Genomic DNA, 24,845 nt, shown 5'->3' with positions numbered 1-24,845 from the left:
ATATGATACCCCACTTGGTATGGTTATCTTACTTTCAAAATTGATACACATTTTAATATTTTTTTTGTGATTTAAAAACACAAATTCACGGTTTTCGGATTTTTTCCTTCACTTGTGCTATAAGACCTACGTACCTGCCAAACTCATGATTCTAGGTCAACGGAAAGTTCCCTATAGGTTTTCTTGACAGACACGTCAGACGGACAGACAGACAACAAAGTGATCCTATTAGGGTTCCGTTTTTCCTTTTGAGGTACGGAACCCTAAAAATGTGTTTAAACTATCGGTTGTAAACAACAGTAATATAACATAACAGTAGTATAACATAACATAGTATAACAGTAGTAGTATAACAGTAATACAATTTATGTGTAAGGTTTCGGATCGGATGCAGTGCGTAATCGCCCTAAATATGTATTTTCAATTGCATAATGATAACTGCCACAAACACATAACTATGTTCAAACATACCAACTGAAATGTTACGTAAGTGTTCGGGACAAATAAACTCTTGTCCTTGCAGCCACCTCTGCAGAACGAGGGATGAACGTAAAAGTTTTATGCGCGAGTAAATAAAAGCAAAACTAGAATACTTTACGAGCTAAGTGAAATGTACGACTGACTGGGAAAATAAACTGGTGCGCCGCTGCGACGTCATACTTTTGTGTACTACTATTTCTTTACAAATTGGCATTTCTTTGACCCAATAAAGGTAAGTATATTATTAAGTAAAAAAACAACATACAGACGAATTGAGAACCTCCTTCTTTATTTTGAAGTTGGTTAAAAACTAGTCAAGTGTTTGAGAAAGGTAGGTTTCCGTTGTATAGGTAATCCACTAGAGGAGGTGAACCATTTTGTTAAGACTCGTACGGTTTATTATAATGTAGATAACGGGAACGGGAACGACAGGGAAGGACCGATTTTAGTATGTAATACGGGAAAGTAATAATACAATTTGCTGCTCGTAAAGAGCCAGGTTTGAGCGACGTTTTTGCCAATCGCGCTGCCAACGGGCTACCTTGTGGATGACAAATGGATAATCACATTTCCATAAATCATCCGCAGCGAGTCTTGTACCCGTACGAGTACATCCATTTATCACGCCCATGTCGATACTGTGGCAGAATTCTTGTTCTAACGGATATCTGTCGAGTGTTGCCAATATGATAGTTTTTTTTTTAATAGATGGTAGTTTGGTTTTGCGTTTGACCCTGTCTGGTAACTAGGTTTCAATATTTAATCTCTTGGTAATTCGCCGACAAATTACATAGCAACGTTTGTTATTCGTCAAAAACCTTATAATTTTCGACATATACATTAACTAATACGCTATATAATAACTAAGTTATTTATAGTTACTGACATAGGCTATGATGGTTACTAACACAATATTGTGGGCCTTTGTTGTCTGATTAAAGATACCATTATATTATAAGTAATTAAGTAGGTAACTTATTGACGTATTAGGTACGGATAAATATTGGAAATGGTCTTAACAGGGCTCTCTCCGTCACTTACTCTATACAATCGTAGTTCCAATTTCATTTGAATATTAAGCAACCAAAGTCCATGAAATTTTGCAGACATATTCTAGAAACTAATATCTGAAAAATCTAAAACACCACAGGCACAGATATTAGCTTCTAGAATATGTCTGCAAAATTTCATAGACTTTGGTTGCTTAATATTCAAATGAAATTGGAACTACGTTTGTATGGAGCGAGTGAGGGAGAGACCTCTCTTACGATTTTTGAAAATTCTCTAAATTTTGAAACTTTTTTGATCCTGATAATACTGTCATACACTGTCAATAATATTTTTTTATTTAATACTAGCGGCCCGCCCCGGCTTCGCACGGGTGCAAGTCAAAGTTATAATTTATCGTAAAACTAATGGAAAAGTGGTTATAATGGCTAAAATATAAATGTTTGGTTTATACTATCGCGGACTTTTTTGTAGGCATTATTGAGTTCTACAACTTTTCTATAGAAGTCAACCATACATCTCTAACCATTTAGGCAGCGTTCGCGAGAATCGTTAACGTACGGCAGTTTTTTCGACGCCTTACTCCACAATTTTCACTACCACGAAAAATCCTATCTATTTTCCGGGATAAAATATAGCCTATACGGATTCGGAAGAATCCCTCTAAGTAATGGTAAAAGAAATTTTGAAATCGGTCCAGTAGTTTTTGAGCCTATTCAATACAAACATACAAAAATACAAAGGTTTCCTCTTTATAATATTAGTATAGAAAAACTATATCAATGCAGCAAATAATAAGATTTCATAAACAGCACTCAAATGATACTTATAAAAGCTCAAGTTTTTCAGTGCGTGACGTCACCCCGGGCGGGCTTCCCTGCCCTGAGTCATCTCTGTAGGGGCCTAAAGTCATATATTTAGAGTTAGATGATTTGCTTGGTGACTAAAACTTGGCACGGCTACTGCTAGAGATTTCGCCCTTTGGCTTGTAATATTTTACTTCCTATGATATAATGGGCCTTTGCTTGTGATATTCATTATTAGTTTTATATTTTTGGTTGATTCAAACAAAGGAATGGATTTTTATGGATGGATTAGCTAATGAATAGGTAGTATACAGTCACTTGTAAGTAAAATGATTTAAAGATAAATAAATAAAGCCTAATTTCATCATTGCTCAATATAAAAACAAAAATCCAAATCGGTCTAGGGATCTTTGAGTAATCCTATAGTTTCCTATAATTTTGACTGAAGTTAACAGGGCTCTCTCCGTCACTCGTTTCATACAATCGTAGTTCCAATTTCATTTGAATATGAAGCAACCAAAGTCCATGAAATTTTGCAGACATATTCTAGAAACTAATATCTGTGTCTGTGGTGTTTTAGATTTTTCTAAAAATATGTAGTTTTAAAATTACAGGGGCTCAAAGATTTGTATGTAAATTTTTAAGACCGCGTAACTTTGAAACCGAATATTTTAACAGAAATCTGGCAAACCACAGACATAGATATTAGTTTCTAGAATATGTCTGCAAAATTTCATGGACTTAGGTTGCTTAATATTCAAATGAAATTGGAACTACGATTGTATGAAACGAGTGACGGAGAGAGCCCTCTTAATTTGAAGAGTGACATAGGCTACTTTTTATCCCGGGACATCAATGAGTTCCCACCCACATGAGTTGAGTATTTTTAAAAACCTAAATCCACCCGGTTGAAGTCCCGGATTTCTAAAAATTAAATATTCTTTAAGTATTTTTATCTTTATCGGAATTATTTACTTTAAATTACTCAACTTATGTACATTTACAATTTAGTAGGTTTAAGCTGTGGGCTTGGTGCGGTAAATAAGGACAAGTATCTTTATTTATGTGTATTGACTTAACCAGGACATTCAACACTGCTCGCCGTTTCCTTAATTACGAACAGAAGGACGAATTCGAATGGTATAAATTAAAAAGTAACCCGATTTGAATACTTGCCCCGCTCGCTGGAAGTGATGTAAGATTATTTTAAACGTTCCCAAAACGCAGTAAGTAAATACGAATAAGTTGAGTCAGGACGGCCCACGGACTACTTTGTCGTTAGAGCCAGTACACATAAGCGACACCGTTGTTCGACAAAAAGTCGCTATACCCGATAGGGTTTCATAAAAACTGTGAATGAAGTCATGTAAACAAAATAACCTTAAAGCCAATGATAACAAATACATTCCAGATAGCTCGGTTGTTTACTTAAATTATTCCTCCCGTATCCTACAGACTTACAAAATGTTTTAATTAATAGACTAGCGCTGGGCTGCAATCAAACCTGCTGAGAAGTGATGATGCTAGCAGATGCTTATTCTCTCTTGACTTGAAGGTACTTTTTTTAAAAGTGAAGGGGAAAACTGAAGCCAGAACGGAATTCCATTTTCGGTTCCGTCAGCGTAAGAATTAAACGAGGTAGTAAACAAATCATTTGATACAATGTCCGTGAAATTTCGACTACGTACCTGCGGGCGTTGACTATGCCTTGCGCTACCCTAGGTACGCTGTTTTGTCTCGGTTTTAAATTGTCGACAATAGTGGTTTGCTGGATTGCTGCAGAACGGAATCTTTGAAACGAAAAGTCTTTAGTGTGGTCTTATGCTTAGGCGGATGGTGATACCAAAATAATCCCAAGTAAATATAACCATCGCGCCACTTTAGGACAAGTGCTTGTACGGTAGCGGCATATTTAGTTGTAATGCGTTGGCGTGTAAAAATAGTTCGGAACACACATAAGTAATGGTTTAAGAGGGGTCTCTCCGTCACTCGCTTCTTACAAACGTAGTTCCAATTTTATTTGTATGAAATTGGAACTACGATTGTATTGTAGTGACAGAGAGAGCCCTGTTAAATCATAATTTATTGTTTGTTAAGTATAAGCGTGCTACTATATATAATCCGGTCCGATTTAATATTTTGAACGCCTATCGATTATCAGAGATACATTAAATGTATGAAATGTGTATCCTTTTAGGGTTCCGTACCTCAAAAGGAAAAAGGAACCCTTATAGGATCACTTCGTTGTCTGTCTACCTACAGAAACCTATAGGGTACTTCCCGTTATCCAAGAAATATGAAATTTGGCAGGTAGATAGGTCTTATAGCAGAAGTAAAGGAATAAATCCGTGAATATGATCCGTGCTTACAAGTGATGATGCAGTCTAAGATGGAGCGGGCTTGCCTAGAATCTTCTAGGCAATGTGAATAGACATCTGTCTATTCACATTGACTTGAAGGTACCCATATTAAAAGTGGAGGGGAAAACTGATGCCGGAAGGGCGTTCCATATCCTAGCGTTTCGGATTAGAAACGAAAAAGCAAATCGCTTCGTACGTGTCCGAGGAATTTCAACTACGTACCTTGACGATGCCTTGCGGTACGATTGTAGAAAGGTGAAGAAGGAACCAAGTCAAAAAGCTCTTGTGCACATTCTCCGAAATATATCCTATAAAATATCGATAGATTTAGAAGTCTAATGACTACTTATCAATTAAATAACGGCACTTACAGTGTTGTTACTCGTATTATATGCTACTTCGCCCGCATAGTGCAATATTATTATATCCACCACGAATCATGGTGGATTTTCCCAAAATCGTCTGTTAGCGGCTGCCTACGCATAGAAGTCCTACAAGTTACCTTTGTTTCCTGATCGATAAGTCCGTCCGTTCATTTAAACTTTGACTTGTTATGAGTAGACTGTGGTAGACGTGGTTAATTGCATCACACATCAGTTCTTTAGACTTGGCTTTAGATGTTCTATAATAATTTATTTTATTTAGAACTAGATGATGCCCGCAAGTTCGTATGCGTGGATTAAGATTGTTTAAAAATGCCTCGGGAACTTGAATTTTCCGGGATACAAAGTAGCCTTTATCCGTCTTCGGGGTGCAGGCTGTCCCATCACGTTCCCACCCCGATTGCCATCTCGACCTGTCGCATACTGTAGTTGTTATTGTATCTACTTCGGTATGCAGACGTGATGTCACATACTTTAGACATGAAGTCGTGACTCATTTGGCTGGCGGCACATAAGTACCTATCCAAAAGTTACTGAGAGTTACATGATCGTTTATCTCTGCCCTTTGCTTATCTGTACACGTACTGAGTATTCGTATATTTAATGGACGAGAAGAATATTATCACCATCGTCATCAACCCATCGCCGGCACACTACTGAGAACGAGTCTCCTCTCAAAATAACAAGACTTTTGTCATTGTCGTCCACCCTTCTTCCGAGAAAATACCCATGTACAGTATCTACAGTGCTTTTGACGAACTCCCTGGCACAGTGGTAAGTGCTGTGGTCTTATTAGTGGGAGGTCCCGGGTTTGATTCCCAGCAGGGGTTTTGAATTTCATAATTTCTAAATCTCTGGTATGGTCTGGTGGGTGGCTTCGGCGTGGCTAGTTACGACCCTACCGGCAAAGCCGTGCCGCCAAGCGATTTGGCGTACCGGTACGATGCCGTGTAAAAACCAAAGAAGTATGGGTTTAATGAAAACTGCCAAGTTCCAAGTAAGCCCGCTTCCAACTTAGACTTTATCATCAGTTACCAACTTTGAGATTTCAGTCAAGGGCTAACTTGTATGGAATTTTAAAAAAATGCTCATCGGAGTTGAGACGATAAAATGTCTGTATCAGCTGCAAACAATCTGGCTTTGGTTTAAGAGGAAACGTCATTCAGTAGCAAGTCAGTAGTACTGATCACGTCACTATTCTATTCTCAGAACTATTTCCTTCGTTATATAACAAAAACAAATGTCAATGCTCATGACAATCGTGTCAGTTCCAGGCGCGGACATATTAACTGACAGACCGACTATCTGTAACTTACCTAACTGCTGCCGACAAACTGTTCTGTACATAGTTACCATAATCTTACAAATGTTACTCCTTCACGCAACAATGACTGAAAAAAGGAATGGAGATAGCTTGTACCTGAATCAATACTACGGCTACTTTTTATCCCAAAAATTAAAGGATTTCCATGAGATTTTTATTAAAAAACTTATTCCAGGTGAACGGAGCCGCGGGTATCGTCTCTTTGATATAGAAAAAGCTTGCATCCTGGAGATGGATAGCCTATATGTCTGTCCAGGACTTAAGAGCGGTTACACACTCATCCGATCCGAGTCCGTAAAAACACGGATATAAAAAACTCGGACCGAACTTGGATATTGTTTAAGCACTTATCCGATCTGTGATCTAAATCCAATCTACTCAGTGTAAAGTGGACATCTTTGACATATCTACGTCATATTCATGTCATATTATGTCCGATTCGAATCCTAGCCACATCCGAGATATTCTCATGGGTGAAGGAGAGATCTCGTATGACGGAAGTCGGGAGCTAGTGCGTAAGCTACCATACAAATAGTTCTACGACTTATACTTCAGTGTGCCTAGTGGGAGATTTTTAATCTATTCGATCGCGTAAAAGTTAACTGCGTTTTGTATGGAATTGAAACAGCGCCATCTAGTGACAAGAAGATGGCGCTGTTTCAATTCCATACAAAACGCAGTTAACTTTTTCGCGATCGAATAGGTTAAAAATCTCCCACTAGGCACACTGAACGTATTTTCACGGATACGGATCAATTGGAACTGATTTTCTTTTTCTTAATTTGTCAAATTCCGTAGTAGTAGTAGTAACTACATTACATCTTTATGTAATGTATTTATGTAATCACTGTAAATGATTAGGTACGAGTCTATTACCATTTATCTCTTGCCAACATCTGTTAGCTCAAAACCTATTTGTGGTTTTGTCATCCAACCGAATGAAGGGTATGGCAATATAACAAACAGTAGCTAGAATCATTTAGATTTACGCAGAAACGCAACGCGTTAACTATTTCCTCATTCGCGTTGTTGACGCCAACGGAAATGGCAACTTGGTGTATTGCATACCTTTTGTTATTGACTAACCTCAAGCGGGAAAATATAACGTGACCTGTTGTTTGCGACTTTGACCATGTAGAAATTCTGTTTTCCTGATGGATCAATAGAAAATCCTCAAGCGCGCAATACACGAAGAATATGCAAAGTTTGAGAGTCAAACAGTTCACACGGGATTTTTTAATACATACTGAAACCCATGCGGATAAATCGCGGGCATCATCTAAGTGTAAGTGATGTGGAGATTTTCATCCATTCCGTATTTACACAAGCGAAAAATCTAGGTAACTCTAGATGGTCTAAAGCGCCGGGCAAATCGCGTCGCTTACGCGTTTCTCTGAGAATGTTTCTGTGATTTGTTTATCTTTTAAGCAAAGTAAGGAATTTCATAGAGCCGATGGCCGCTGGGGCAGACGTTCTGGGTTGGAGACCGCGTACCAACAAGCGCAGACGACCTCCGATCGTGGGATTGACGACTTTAAGAGTATAGTGGGAAGTGGGTGGATCAGGAAGGCGGAGGGCCGTGTGTGGTGACTAGTGGCGCGCTCTTTTTTTATTTACAGACTATTACTTGGCTGCAATCAGACCTACTATCAAGTGATAATGTAGCCTAAGATGGAGCGCGCTTGCCTAGAAGTTGCCTCTTCACTCTTGACTTAAAGGTACCCATATGAAAAGTGGAAGGAAAAACTGATCCCGGAAAGGCATTCCATATCCTAGCGGTTCGGATTAGAAACGAGGAAGCAAATCGCATTCGTACGTATCCGAGGTATTTCAACTTCGTACGGATGCAGACCTTAACGATTCCTTGCAGTACGATCGTAGAAAGTTGAAGGAGGAACTAGGTCAAAGAGCTCTTGGGAAGGTCTGTCTCCAGCAGTGGACGCAAACAGGCTGACTGATAGATTGATTGAAGGAAAACTAAAGTATACATCACAAACGCCCCCATTTGCATGATAAACGGTTATTAAGGTGATATTTGTCGCTCGTACAAAGAAGCACGGCCGCAGTCGCGAATCGCTCTCACGCGCGAGAAAGTTTCGATTGTTCGCGCGTTACCAATCTACCATTGCCGCAGATCTCATCAGGTATTGAGGGTGATGTTTATCATGCTTACATTGTAAAAGAAGGACATTGTAATTGTGGAGTTTCAAAACTGCATAGGTAATTTCACAGTACCTGGTACTGACCTTCCTACAGTTGCAAACCTGTCCATTCAATTCGCAAAAAGCGCAAATGGGCAAGGCCTAGTTGGACCAATGGGGTCTTGGACTGTAGTAATAAAATGATGTGATGTTTTGTACAGCGGTAGTTTATGGGGCTAGAATTCATAAATAAAGAAAATAATTAATAAACAAGTTAATTTTTTTAACATAATTAATTAGTAACGTCACGCTGCACGGAAGGCGATCAATGACGTCACAAGTCAACAAATATTTTTCAATTTTTAATCAAAAATATTTTCCCCGCAGAAATTACTCTATTTTTGCCTTATTTTAATTTAGTTTTTTTTTTGTTTGAAAGGTGGCTTGATCGAGAGTGTTCTTAGCTATAATCCAAGAAAATCGGTTCAGCCGTTTGAAAGTTATCAGCTCTTTTCTAGTTACTGTAACCTTCACTTGTCGGGGGTGTTATAAATTTTTAATTTACACTTGTTTTAGATTGTCTAACGTACGATTGAAGGCTTGACTTCAAAATAAAGGAAAAATACTAAGTTCATTAGGATTTCAAAGCATACGTTATACGGGGTCAGCCGCGAGGCGGGGTGAACGACCGGTCCCTTTGAGCGACCTGGATGGCACGCGAGTGATCCTTGACATGCTAACACCGTGTCTCCACTCGCGATCGCTCGACTAGCAAGTGGCAACATTGTACAAAAATACCTTCACTCGATGCTAATTGAGTTAATCCAAGCTTGATCTAGGTCTCCGAGTGCCTTTTTTCAAGATAAATAAAATATACGTAGACATGTACCTACCTACATGTGATAAAACCAGTTCCACGATTATTTACTTCAATTATTATAGTAATATGTAATTGAACTAAGTAGGTACCTACTTACAAGAATTCCTTATCCTCGTATAAAGTATAGGTGGGGACTTAGTAAGGATTTTTGAAAATTCACCAAGTAAAATATGAAAATTGGTGCTAAGGCTTCCGTTTATATTTAAAAGCGTTTTTTAAATAAGGAATGGAAATTCGTCCCTTTGTAGCAGGCTACAAGCTTCACACTTAGTTGGAAGGAAATGGTTATACAGCGCGCGCAAAATGAGTACCTAGTTCAATCTGAAGTTGCAACATGGCGGCTTGCGCAATTATACATCAATTCTACGTTTCTTGGGCGGTAAATAGTCGATAAGTATCTTCCTCGTCGGCGGTGCAGGTGGGACGAGTGCCTTAGTCAAGTATTAAGTCGATGAAAATATTTAATATTCTCAGAATTTTTAAAAAACTTATCCATGCGAATAAGCGTTCCAAGAGTATAAAAAGGTCTTGAAACTTTTTTAAAAACGCAAACCGCACCGGGTCACCGAGTAGTGACCTGTTTCTCCGTAGCGGGCTCTTGACACGCCGTCAACAGCGCGACACTGCGTCCTGAATGCCGCGACATCTTGAGACGTAAGAAATAACTGCTCTATAATTGACACACGAGAAAAAAATGCCAGGAAAGCAAAGCCAGATTAGCGTCTGGACCATCTAGAGTGGAAGATCATGACAGACATGTCAACTTTAACAAGGTTTGCTAGCCTTAAGGTGCCCACGCACTTGAACTGAACTGCAGCTGAACTGCGCGTCGCGTCAGCGCCCCGCACGATATTCCCTCCAGCCGCGACGAGCGTACGCGCGTCGCGGCTGGAGAGAGTATCGTGCGGGGCGCTGACGCGACGCGCAGTTCGTTCAGTTCGAGTGCGTGGGCACCTTTACGCTGCTGGCCATACGCGATGAAGTACTGGTAAGTATACCCTATTGATAAGTAAACGGAATGACACACACCATGTAAACCTTAGTGGTTTTTCGCTGTATCAAAAGCAAACTTTTTGTTGGTTTTACATTCTTTACTAGATGATGGGATTATTCAATCTTGTGAGAACTCAATGGTTTTCCGTGATAAAAGTAGCCTATGTGCTAATCCAGAGAATAGTCTATCTCCATTCCAATTTCCAGCCAAATCCATCCAGTAGTTTTTGCGTGAAGGAGTAACAAACATACACATATACCTACAAGCAAACTTTCGCCTTTATAATATTAGTGTGATACGAATTTTTATTGAGTACTCAAGCCACTATTAAGTATTTTAAACTTTACATCGTTATGTGAACGCGCTAGCAAAAGTACCAATTGTCGAAAGTACCTAGATATATCAACAATAATATACCCATCATCATTTTGCGCAATCGATGAATATACGGTGAGCTAAAAATAACCGACCCACTTTCCCAGGTATAATTTTGACAAGAAAATCGTTTTCCACACATGAAAGCACAACGCCACATGAGGCATCGATCGTATTCGTGCATTATAGATCAGTTTGTAATGCCACCACCTGGACAGAAGATATTGTAATGTCTTATCAATGGATTGGCCTCATGCTCGTATTAAATCACTAAAACTTAAAACTAATGGTATTAAAACGGATGAAATCTGAACTAAATTGTATCATGTGAATTCCCTTATAGCTTCCAAACTTAGCTAATTTCAATGCTGTTGTCGCCATAATTTCAATCATTTTACAAGGAAGGTCTATATGTTTAACACAATCACTAAGGGGGAGATTTATAGGGCGCACTTTGACTTTGCTTAGAGTTAAGATTGAGTTAAAACGAGACAGATTTATGTGAGAGATATACGTCTGTCTCGTTTTAACTCTGCCTTAAGTCTAAGCAAAGTCAAAGTGCGCTCTATGAATCTCACCCTAAGTCAGCTCATCCATAGGCAAAATTTAGGGATCAGCAGCAGCCCAATAATAATATGTACATTCCCATATACAACCGCAATACAAAACATTACATCATTTTATTACTACAGTCCAAGACCCCATTGCAGTCCGGCGCATTGAGCACAATACCATTTTTAAAAGAATAATTCACAGACAATATTTCATAATAATATTGAAATCAAGGCTGATCTACGAAAATGGGCACGAGGTGATAGTGGCAGGTATCTCATTACTAGTCTCAATTCAATTAGTAATTATACCTCAATTGTGGATATAATTTATTCATCTTTTTTCAATTTAATTTAATTTATCGCCTATAGCTACCGCCCGTTGTGTTGTTTATCGATTAATTAATATTTTATTTTAAATCTTTTATATTGTTACGTCAGTCGTGGTTTTGGAATGTTGTGATTATTTATAACAAGTGTAAATTAAAAATTTATAACACCCCCGACAAGTGAAGGTTACAGTAACTAGAAAAGAGCTGATAACTTTCAAACGGCTGAACCGATTAAAGTAGAGAATTGACCAGGGAGTAAAATAGGCTACTTTTTTAACCGACTTTCAAAAAGGGAGTTGTGTTTTTCTACCTATGTACACCGAAATCTCCGAGATTTCTGAACCGATTTGCGTCATTTCTTTTTTAATCGATAGAGGAACTTTGCGACATTGTTTCATAAAAAATTTGGAGTCCAACTCCTCAATCCTGATGCTGCAGGGGATCTGACCAATCCACGCGGGCGAAGCTGCGGGCATCAGCTATATTACAATATAATTGATAGGTATTTGAAGATTCTGATTGAATAATACTAGGTGTTTGAAAGTTCTGATTGATTTACTCTGAGTTAAATGAAATACGAGTAGATAAAATTAACAAGTGTAAATTAAAAATTTATAACACCCCCGACAAGTGAAGGTTACAGTAACTAGAAAAGAGCTGATAATTTTCAAACGGCTGAACCGATTTTCTTCGATTATAGCTAAGAACACTCTCGATCAAGCCACGTTTCAAACAAATCGGTTCATTCGTTTAGGAGTTACGATGCCATAGACAGATACACAGATACACACGTCAAACTTATAACACCCCTCTTTTTGGGTCGGGGATTAAAAAGAGCAACCACCTAGTCTCCTGCCGATACTTATCGGTAATGGGGCATTCCAAAATAGCGCTAGAATATTTTTACAATTCGAAAGCACAAAAGTTTTTTGAATATTTTTTTCCAGTTGTTCTTTGAAGCTATTAACCATATTGACAAAATGAAACCAATGTTATATCATAGAACGCAATGTCTCTTTCTGTCTGTATCGGCTCAGTAACAAAGTACTTTGACCTCTGAGTAATACTCTATATTAGCTTGTCGCATACGTCGCCGGGTCTCGAATCGACTTACCGTTAATCCACTGAGGCACTGAACCGTTCCCCCAAGTTTCAATTGTGCTATAACACGTAACGTAACGATACGTGCTAAAAATGCTAAAATAGTAATAATACCTTCGTTGCAGCCGAAGTCAGGGACATTTACATGTTCATTTGCGAAGTATTTTTTTTTCGTCCGAGCAGAAAAGGATTATGATTTACTAGCTACCCGTTTACTACCTGTCCCGGCTTCGCACGGGTAGCTTATTACAATAATTTCTTAGGGCTCTCTAATTGTTTTGAAAATAGAATGTAGCTTAAGAGGGCTCTCTCCGTCACTCGTTTCATACCATTTCATACAATCGTAGTTCCAATTTAATTTGAATACTAAGCATCCAAAGTCCATGAAATTTTGTAGACATATTCTAGAAACTAATATCTATGTCTGTGGTTTTCCAGATTTCTGTTAAAATATTCGGTTTCAAAGTTACACGGTCTTAAAATTTTCATACAAATCTTTGAGCCCCTGTAATTTTAAAACTACATATTTTTAGAAAAATCTAAAACACCACAGACACAGATATTAGTTTCTAGAATATGTCTGCAAAATTTCATGGACTTTAGTTGCTTAATATTCAAATGAAATCGGAACTACGATTGTATGAAATGGTATGAAACGAGTGACGGAGAGAGCCCTGTTAAATGTCACTCGGGAATAATGTAGCTTTCTACAAGTCAAAGAATTTTAAAAATCGGTTCTGCAGTTCCAGAGATTACTTCCTATAAACAAACTTACAAACTTTACCTCTTTATAATATTAGTATAGATTTATGATCTATACTTCATCGTTCACACACACCACACACACACATTTGGGATCATTATGGATTATGGAAACCTATCAGGGCTCTTAGGCATGCAGTAGGTTCCCTCACGATGTTCTTCTTCATCGTTAATGCAATATTTAATTGTTTAATAACTCGAACCCCCAACCTCCCGAAACCTACGTCTTAACCACTAGGCTACCACAGATGCTTAATAAAGTATATTGTGGTAATTTTACTAACTATTAGGTACTACATAAAATATGTCCGATGTCTGCTGTTCAAATTATTTTAATTTCTGATAACCTATTTTCCTCAATTTTCGTAAATATTCTCTGATTGAAAATAAAATAGTCATTACAAGTAGGTACTCAACGTAATGACATTCTCAAAACACTTAAGTAATAATCGAAATCAATTAAGGCCCCATTAAGTTTGAATAATAACAAGATTTATCAATAGCATTTAATGCTATTGTGTCTGATATCCCGCCAGGTATAGGCTATTTTATGTAGGAACACAATTTAATCATTACTAGTTTTTAATTGTGTCTTTGTATTCATATTTTTTGCACCTATATCTAGACGTTGTAGGCGTTATGTTTTGGCTAGCATATGGTGCCAATTCGCTTATAGGTACCTACACTAATCACTAACACCAATGTCTAAACTAAACATCTTCATAAACTCTCAGGTATCCAGGTTTCCTCACGATGTTTTCCTTGGCCGTTAAAGCAAGTGACATATTTTAATTGCTGAAACTAAATCAGCAGGTCCTTAAAACATTGCTTATATCCTTTTCCGCATTTTCCGCAGGGAACATTGTGAAATACGAATACGTGTATAAGTTTAAGAAACCGGAAATCGAACCGGAATCTATTGCTTGCAAAGCGAGCGCATGACAGCGCTAGAGACGTAGTTATTATTATGTTTATAGTTTATATCTTATTGTTATTATTATGTACGTGAGCGATAAAACGTTGATAGGTAAGGTTATCGCCTCCTTATGAAATTCGCTTATTTTGTCCGTATTACATTATTTGCGATTTGCGTTTGGAGTCTATATAGTATGTATAGATATCTATGAATATAAAAATAAATGGTATTATTTTATAAAAAATCTATCTAGTAAAAAGTAACTTTTTTAAATTACATGGCGGCCATTTTGAAATTATCACTGGTTATAGCGGCAAAAGAAATAAATACACCTTCACACACTGAATTTACGGTTCATTAGATACAGCCCGCTGACAGACAGACAGAGTGACGGAAGGACAGCGGAGGCTTACTAATAGGATCGAGTTGGCACCCTTCGAGGCCAGAATTTTGATTAAGGATTGAGATTATTTAGCAGACCACAGAACTTTAAATAACTGATTTTATTCATTAATTAAGTAATACATAATAGAAAAGGTTTAAACAATTACTGTCTCATATTTTGTTTTTATTTCGTTGAAGATATGTATGTGACCCTAAAAATGTATGATGTACTATTAAATATTATCTTATCAGCAATCACCTCTCACCAATAACAATATAATTAACCTTTTGATAAGGCCACCGCGTGAAAGCGATTATTATTAACGTAACATTAATTGTTTATGTGACACTATGATGCCCCACTTTGACTTCTCCTGGGATATCATTATATGCATGATATCCACAGATATACATAGCCTATGTCTATCTAGAATATTCTAGAATAATAATTAATGTCACTTTCAAATGGTGAAAGAATTTCTCAAATAGGTGCCTTACCCTCCACATAATAATATACACAACTCGCAATATTAACACTATTTTAATAATATTAGTAGGATTAAGTACATTCTGTATATGTACACGTGTAATAGGTAGGTACGGTCTCAAAAAGTATTGCGGTCTTCCTTGGAGAAGCTCTATAATTATGTCACCGTATGCCAATTGGGCACTGGGCCCAATAAATAGATCATCATATTGTATCACTTGCAATATCTCGATTTTGATAATAAAACGTGTGAGAGCAGAGAATCATATATCCCATATTGTGAGTTCACTTGCACTTACATGCCATAAGGCAAAGTGCTCCTGTTCTAATGTTATCGATACGCTTGTCGAATGATCTCGATCCAAGTTGGGTTCCATCTATCCATCCGACGCATTTGATCTCGCGGTAAAATGACAACCACATAGGCAGGGTGTACTAGAGTGAGGCAACTCTCGGTTTCACCCTGAATCGACGATCTTTCAAATATTAGGCTATGGTGACGTAAAATCAAAGAATTTTTCTTTGGGATACTTTATCGCTACCTGCATCAAATGTACTATAACATTTGACCTCAAAGCCTCGACGTTTTGTTAGTTCCTCAACTGTCGTGAACTGTGACATACTAGGGCCTTCGGTTCGCTCCTTCGTCCCACACTTACAGTACGATTACGCTGTCTAGACGGCTTCGTCGGACCTCTGTATGTAATATCATAATCCTTACTCTGTGTTTTGAGAAGGAAAACCATGTTGATGTGAGGTTTCCCGTTGTTCCAGGACAAGTGGTGGCCAGAGGTCGGGGCGGGCTGCTGCCCCGCCGTGCCGAGTCGCGCGTGCGATGCGGAGCGGTCCCCGCCGCCCGCTCCCCCGCCCGCTCACCCCTGCGCGTGCGACAACACGTCAGTATATTGTGAAGGTTCGTTGTTACTCTATTGCAGGATAGCTGCAGGTGTGCCGACTTGTCAGTCCAGTGATCAGTCTAAGCTGCAGTGCCAAGCAAAATTCTTGCACATGCTACTATCTGTTTGCCAAGGTTAGTGGTTACTCCGTCGTTCCATGACAAATTTTTCCACGTACTACCTCTATCCCTTTGCCAAGGTTTAGTGGGTTGTCCATCATTCCAAGCCACATTTTTGTGTATATGTACTACCATCCCTTTGCCAAGGTTAGTAGATACTCCGTTGTTCCAAGCCAAATTCTTGCACATGCTATCATCCATTTGCCAATGTTAGTGGTTACTTTGCCGTTTCAAGCCAATTCTACGCCAAATTCTTGCACTACCGCCATCCCTATGCCAAGGTTACGTTTACTCCGCCGTTCCAAGCCAAATTCTTGCACATACTACCCATCCACTTGCCAAGGTTAGTGGTTACTCTGCAGGATAGATGTTGCTGTGCGTCGCACCAACGGAGAATCGATGTGTTCGTAAGAGATCTCGGAGCCTCCCAATTTGCAGTCGAAGCCTAACACTTACAATAAGCCTCTGCCACACGTCCGTCGGCTTTTAAAGTCCCGAAAATCTGAGGTAATGCGAAAACGTTTCTACACAAGTGTAAATTAAAAATTTATAACACCCCCGACAAGTGAAGGTTACAGTAATAACTTGAAAAGAGCTGATAACTTTCAAACGGCTGAACCGATTTTCTTGGGTTATGGCTAAGAACACTCTCGATCAAGCCACCTTTCAACCAAAAAAAAACTAAATTAAAATAGGTTCATTCGTTTAGGCTCTACGATGCCACAGACAGATACACAGATACACAGATACACACGTCAAACTTATAACACCCCTCTTTTTGGGTCGGGGGTTAAAAACAGTACCTACTACAGCTACTTCGGTCCGTAGATTTCTTCATGGATGACGGAGAGAACTCGGATGACGGAAGTCGGATCTAGTGCGTAAACTACAAATAGCTCTATGGCTACTTCAGAACGTATTTTCACGGATTCAGATCGGGTGCAGTGCGTAACCGCTCTTCAATCCATAGAGCGAACTTTGACTTTTCTCAGACTTAGGTAAGACACTGTTAAAACCAGGCAGTATCGCTTCAGTCCGAGCAAACTCGAAGTACCTACCTAGTACCCACGCTCTGTATATCTTAGCCTGAGACTTAATTTGAATCAAATCAGTTCTTCAACTGCAATATAGAGATATACCTATTAGGATTCAAGGTAGAGATGTATTATTATTTTATTTATTTATTTAATATTATTTATTTAAGCAACAAAGGCCCACAATATTATGTTAGTAAACATCTTAACCTATGTTAGTAACTAAATTATAATGTAATGTATGTTAGTAAGATACTTATTCTATGTTAGTTAATATAATTAATATACTTATTAACTAATGCAGACATCCAGTGCGCTTTGAGAGCGCTGTCCTGTCTGTCTGCTATCACCTTCAGGATAATGTTGGGACTTCTCTCCAGCCTGCTTTTAATTGAGGCGATCCGTTTCCGCATTATTGCGAAGAAACCGTCTACACGGTTCTCCGCAAACATACCGGACGCGCTACAGTATCGAGGCAGTCCCAACATTATTCTGAAGATGTTATTATACTGGACTCGGAGAGCGTTTATAGTTTTTTGGGTATAGTCAACCCACAGACTGCACGTGTAGAAGCTCTGACAAAAGGACTTGAACAAAGTGACCTTAACTTCTTTTGTGCAACGTGCAAATCTGCGAGCTATCATATTCCCTCTAACCGCCAACGCCCTCCGTTCCCTATCTATGTCACAGTTATCTTTCATGTCTGCTGTAACCACATGACCCAGGTATGTGAATTTGGGCACCCTAACCAGCTCTGCACCGTACAGTCTCACTGGAGGTACATAGCTGGGAGAAATGCTACCCGCCGCAAAGACCATTAGCATGCTTTTTTTTACATTATATTTAAGTCCATGCTTTCCAGCATAGTCTTCGCACACCCTCAGCAAATCTCTCAGCGCACAGACCGATGGGCTCAGCAGCACCATATCATCCGCGTAACTGATGTTATTAATCATCTGATTATCAATCGAACATCCCGCATGCATGCTGCTGAGCCCCTCGATCAGCTCGTTCATGTACAGGCTGAAAAGCTTCGGTGAGCTCCGTCCACCTTGCCTGACTCCGCATTCCAGCCTATACGTGTCCGAGTATACCCCCGCCCACCTTACCTGGTTAGCCTGCCTTGCATACCAGTGCCTAAAGATGCTGATGAGTTCCTGCGGCATGCCAGTGCGTCTGAGCTTGTCCCAGAGTATCGGGTAAGACACCAGATCAAACGCTTTTGAGAGATCCAAGAAGCAGGCGTACACTGGTGTTTTCCTGCTCGTATAATACTTGACTGTCTCCTTTAGGGTCAACACGGCACTCTCGGTGGAGAGCCCCGCCCTAAACCCAAACTGTGCATCATGCAGGTCTAGGTATTGATCCAGTTGTCTATCCAGGAGGCCGTCAAGTATCTTGGCTGTTATGGTAGCTAATGAAATCGGAAGGAATTAAACGCGTGATTAAAAAAAAAGTTTACCTAATAAAATTATTTTTGGTTGTTCCCAAATCTTAGTCATTTAGGTACCTACTCATTAGCGTAACTGACGTCAAATCCTCATTACAATTAACTTTACCCACTTTTGAGATATTTGTGTGTTTATTCACTGCTTAATGAGCTTAAAGAATTTCTGAGACGAAATAAGTCATATTAATGAACTAATTAAAACATGTTTACTCATCATTTTTGCTTTCCAATTTTTTGAAGTAGCCTTTATGTTAGTAATATAATTAGGTCTGATTCTGATATCTGGGATTTTAAGTAAATGTGACTTAGTTCAAGGTTACAAAACGAATGTAGAACTCTATATTGTAGATTTAACTTTTAACTCACAAACGAATCCCGAAACGGAAAGCGGAAAAAACTGTTATGTCTGTTTTAGACAGTAAGCAACATGCAAAATGTCTGTTATCGCCAAAAGATAACAGTCCCGTCCCATTCGCCCCGAGTAAACTCTTAGATAAGCGACCCCGTTATATTATGAGGGTAGACCACACAATTCCGAATATAGAAGTGGTATAGGAGCATGAGCTTGTTGTCGCGCAGATGACTAATGAAGCATCAATGCGGGTTATTGAAAAATCGGTAAAGTGCGAGCCGGACTCTGCGTAATGGCCACGTACCACCATACAAGAGAATACCACTTTATTTATTTTTTTAATTTTCATGACAGCGAAAAAAAGTCATATTTCTCGTACGACGGTACGGAACCCTTTGTGCACGAGTCCTCGCACTTGATCGATTTTTTTATACTTACGATCATCCAATAAATAGATGAATTTAAATCAGAAGTTTCGTTCCTCGTTAGTAAGTGCCAAAATGGCATTTATTTAATTTGGAATAGAAAACTGTCTAAGTGGTAGCGCATTGATTCAAATAATTAATCAAAATATTGATTAAAATGTGCGACGCATTGAATGCCGTACAAGTAGCTACACACATTCCATTCAGTCGACGAGACAAACAAGCAAACATACCAACAACAATCACTATACTTTCCCACTAGTAAGACACATGCGCGTACGTCGGTACGGGTCCCTTCGTATATTATTCTTCAACCAAACAATACTGAGAACTCGGGATTTACGCGACCCCTAGCGGGTCTAGCTACCTGGCTACCCTCCCCCCGCATCCTCTACCCAACCCCCTTACCACCCCCTGAGTTAGTGGCGTCATTTTATTAGCAACCCTCGATAATGCGCGCACGCACATACTGCAACCGAAGAGAGTGTCGAGTGTTTTACTTGAAAATTATTTGTCGCTTACCATTATGATGTGAATTTTGTGTTAGTGTTTAGTGTTAATTTTAGTGTAGGTAGGTTAGTGTTCATTTTAGTGTAGATAGGTTAGTGTTAACCAAAATGGATTTGTCCTTGCCGAGGGTTAAGTTTGAAACAGAGGATTATTTTGAGGACGACTTTGATTTGGAAGACACGTAAGTGCCTTTATTGATAAAATTAGGTAGGTATGTATGGAAATGAGAATGAATGAATATCACTTACTTATTTCGGTTTAGCATTGCAAATGTCGATAAGTAATGAAAACGCGATTCTAATAAGTTGGCAAATGCGCCTGATACTATCTCACTCATTATTCATATCATTAATTCATCGAAAAAATCCATCATATAATTGCTTCAAAGGTCCTTTACTCCAAAATTAGAAGCCATACAGAAAAAAATCCCAGCGTAAATGCTTCGAATGGCTCCCAAACAAATAAAATAAGAGGTTTCTGCTTTGGCGACTAATTAAGGAAAGGATATTTTTGTAACTTGGATCGTTACTCGTTATAGGACTTTTGCAAAAAATGTTTTTAGCTAATAAAAAGATTGCCTGGAAGTGTCAGTCAATCGTAAGGAATGCATATAATGCTCATTGCATGGTCTATAAAGATCGGTGTTTAGGGTGGGTGGGGTGTTACTACATTTTTTTTTCATGGCGAACCCGTTGATAGATGATTTAAGTTTTTTGATTATCTCGAGGGAGCTATGATTTTCCGGCATAAAAAGTATACAATGTCAGTTTCCAGAATACAATTATCTTTGTGCGAAGTATTAGATCGCTTCAGCAATAGAGCCCTTAAAGGCACACAAACAAACCAACAAATAAAGACGAACATAAGATACTTTTTATCCCGGGAAAACAAAGGGTTCATATTCTAAAGGAAATTTTAAAAAAAAACTTTAATCCTCGGGGACCATGCCGTGGGAAAAGCTAGTAAATAATAAAAGGCCCTGAGGCTTTTGCATTATTAGTAAAGTGAAATATATTGACCGAGAACGAAATTAGGTCGGCAGGACATTCCTCCCGACCGAATTTCGGCCAATCTCCTTAGTGATTAGCCAATTGCGCGGGAGATATTGTAGTACACTAGTGAGTGCGCAAATACAGGTGCACTCTCTATTTCCTCACTCTCATAGCGTGATAAGGACGGAAATCCGACACGACGGGAGAAAGATCAGGCGCAGGATCGACGGCTATACGTGCTCTCCGAGGCACAGAAGTGACGCACGGCCAACTTCCTAACTCCGGGCCAATAGGTATTAGAATCAAATACCTAACAATTTTTTTGAATCGACCCGGGAATCGAACTCGTGACCTTCGTCATCTGCAGTCGAACATGCTAACCGCTAGACCAACGCGGCAAGAGAAATATACCTAACGAAACATCAAGGCATTTTACCGCCGGGCATTATAAATGTTGACGTTGGCGAGATTGCCCTGGGAATTGGGAGCGAAACGGTTATATCACCTCGGCGTAAACTGCGAACTAAATTTTGCTAACTTATTTTCATCCAGTTGGATAAATATTTACCTCTATCACGAGTTCACTAACTTTTAGCTGACCACCTGAAAATCTATAATTATTTCAACGACGAAAACGACATGAATTTGACTTTATCCCAGGAATAAGCCAGATACCTACCTTTAAGATCGGAGGTAAAGGACTTTCTCGTATATCAGGTTAAGTATTTGGTTAAATGAAAGTTTATCTGAGAGTAACTTATGACTTTATCCTGGGTTTAAAATGTATTGCATGTTGGTGAAATTGGCCCTAAATGAGCTACTTACGAGTGTATCTTATGAGTGTATTTTAGTTTATTAGCCCCGCATTAAATATACAAATAAATTATTTTAAAACTTTTTCATTAATGCAAGGTGTGTTACCTTTTAACAGCACTTAAACTTTTCCCCCCCTAGATGTTTATTATGCGCTGAAGCTGACCGTAAACGAGATTGCACTGGGAATTAGTAACGACGCAGTTTGTAACGGACGCAACGACGTAAAATTAGAGCTAATTGCAGTGGACAGACTAGAAAGAAACGATCTACGGGTGACCTTTCTTGCCTGATTTTTAGAGTTCTACCTAGATGCAGTACTGCAGATTCATTGCCTAAGATTACCACAACATAGTCGAAATTCCACGGACTCGTACGAAGTGATTCGCTTCCTCGTTTCTAATAACGCTGCTCGAATGTGGAATACTCTTCCGTTTACAGCGCCAGCTATATTATTGGCACTTTGAAAAGAAAGAATGCGTTCCATCTGAGGCTGCATCATCAGCTACTGTTTAGTTCATAAAATAATCCTCCTTTGGCCTTCGTCGCAGTCGGTTAAAAGGCGAGCGCAAATCTGTGTGGACCGATGACCTGAAGAAGGTGGCGGGGAGCGGGTGGATGAGGAAGGCGGAGGACCGTGTTTGGTGGCGCGCTCTTGGAAAGGCCTATGTCCAGCAGTGGACGCATACAGGCTGATGGAATGGAATGGAATGGAAAATCTGTGAGAAGTTGCGCCCTAGGGCTCGATGAAATCCGGAAAAACAAATCCTAGTAGTGTATTTTGAGACAGATATTCAGGATCTGCTGATCATGCTAAACTGATTGGCGGACACAAGTTTTGCGCACTTAAAATATTCATATTTACTGTACCTTTTCTCAGTTCTAAAAGTTCTTTACTCCTGGGAAAAGTTCTCAAGTGTTTTAAAGATGTGGAATTTATCTTAAAAGAAATAAACTTTTTAATAAGTAAACCGATTAAAAAACACCGACAACAGCGCTAGCTTTTGCTCCAAACGTTGACGGTGGCAGATTGCTCAGGTGAATTGGGAGTTTTCTTGGCTGCGAACTGGCATTAACTGGTAGTAAATTGTAGTGGACAACGCCAGAATTGTAATAAATTGAATTGTAGAACTGCAAGGGAGAAGAGCCTCTGTTACCTAATATTACATTATTGCTAAAAACATAAGTTTCCTTTACATTAATGAATTGTAAAAATGTTGGCACGAAAACGTTAATCCTGGAAACGACTACGAAAAAATTAATCGTGTATGGATTGTTAATAGCTTTGTTATTTTTACCCGACTAGGACAAAGCCAAAATAAATGATTATTATTTTAGCAGTCTATGTATGTATATTTGTATTTATGTGTGTTCCACCGTAGCGCCTCGACTACTGAGCCGATTTTGATGAATGATCGAATCGAGTTGTTATTATAGTCCGGGTGACATAGACACACATGTGACACACATTTTATACGAAAAAATCGACCTGACGGATGTTACATCCAAAAAGTGGGGGTCTCAAAATTTTTTTTTTTTGCTATTGTATCGACTGAGATATCAAATAAAAGAGGAAAACATTCTGAGTTCATAAATATAAATAGTACAACATTAAAATACACCGAGCGACAGAAAAACAATTTTACTATATCCATCGCTATCTATCGGCAGTTCGCTGGTAGTAGTCGGGTTTTGGTGCTGTTTAACTTTATCTTGTTTTTTATTAATATTTTGAGGATTAGAATAAATCTCCAACCTGATTTAGAAAGGCGTGTCACGACAACAGAGTGAGAGAATATGAGGATACATGGTTTGGTAAATTGTTGCAGCTTTAATGAATGCGGGACTCAGTTTAATGAGCTCGCATTCCCCTTGTTTTAGAGTGGAAATGTTAGAATTTCTAATATACTCGTAGTTTGGAATTTAATACCGATAGTTACGAATTACCTTCCGTACTTCGCGTGCAATTTTGTTTACTCAATTTTGTCGGGAGATCCCATGACAAACGCTTAGTTTTTTGAGCACCATGGGACCCCAACAATACCATGGGGACCATGTATATCAAATCTTGGAAACCACAACCGCCGAGTTTCTTGCTGGTTGTTCTCGGTAGGAAATGCATTCCGGACCAGTGATGATTCAAAAGTATAAAAATATTTTGAATTTCGAATTTCAACATAATATCGGTTTTCGAACTATTAGGTATATGATTACTCATTAGCCCTGCTTATTGCCACTTCAGCTTTTCAAAACGCTGGACTATGTCGGTGACTCTGGTCCTCCTACGGATCTGATTTCTGACTGCTGAGTTTGGTAGGAGTTAAAGTTATATCTGCGAACAGATGATGAACGTGACGTATGTATTGTTCCAGTGTGGGAGATAGCAGCGCTTGGTCGGCGGTGGCGGTGGCGGGAGTGGCAGCGGGCGCGGCGGGCGGCGCGCGGACGCGGGCGGCGCACGGCGCCACGACGACGGCGCACAGCAAGCAGCTGGCGGCGGGCGGGGCCAACCACCCGGCCCAGCCGCAAGGTAACAAACGTACGATCGAACAATTGATGTTGCCCGTGCCCGACCCTAGCTGGGTACCCACTGTGCAGCGAGAACCGAGTCGAGTGACAATTCCTAAAGGTCTAGACAAACAAAGCGCGACGGCAATGTCTGCAAAACAGGACGTAACAATTAAAGTGTTAGACGTTGATGTGCGCGACCGCGAGGCGCTTCGAGGTCTATCTTAAAGACGCGAAAATATTACACTAGCCAGCAAGAAATATTGTACAGTCAAAGGCCGTAAGTAGTTGAGCACCTTAATGATCACATTCGCTTCGCACGGTTGTGCACATGCGTTAGGTCTATATGGCCTGTTTATAGAAAACGGTCATAAGTACGACAAGTTTTTGATGCAATAGTTTCGCGGAATTGCTACTCGAATTCTGAGGCCGACCGTACATCGACCTTTAGAGAGAGCTTTC

At 39.3% G+C, this 24,845-nt stretch overlaps 1 protein-coding gene across 3 annotated transcripts in view; it reads left to right on the top strand.

Moving 5' to 3' along the window:
* The window catches only part of LOC123876180 (homeodomain-interacting protein kinase 2), a 145,841-nt gene that overhangs the window by 100,998 nt on the left and 19,998 nt on the right, over positions 1-24,845 (top strand). For 2 of the 3 annotated variants that reach the window (XM_045922348.1, XM_045922347.1), the window contains exons 3-4: positions 16,059-16,180; positions 24,248-24,414. In XM_045922348.1, the coding sequence (XP_045778304.1) occupies positions 16,059-16,180; positions 24,248-24,414 (289 nt within the window). The remainder of the gene's footprint in view (positions 1-16,058; positions 16,181-24,247; positions 24,415-24,845) is intronic. The other variant, XM_045922349.1, reaches the window with a different exon arrangement.

This window comes from Maniola jurtina, chromosome 21 (genome assembly GCF_905333055.1).
Source record: "Maniola jurtina chromosome 21, ilManJurt1.1, whole genome shotgun sequence".
In the NCBI taxonomy this organism is placed as follows: Eukaryota; Metazoa; Arthropoda; class Insecta; order Lepidoptera; family Nymphalidae; genus Maniola; species Maniola jurtina.
The sequence above is the reverse complement of the archived record's forward strand: the minus strand, read 5'-3'. Positions and strand labels throughout refer to the sequence as shown.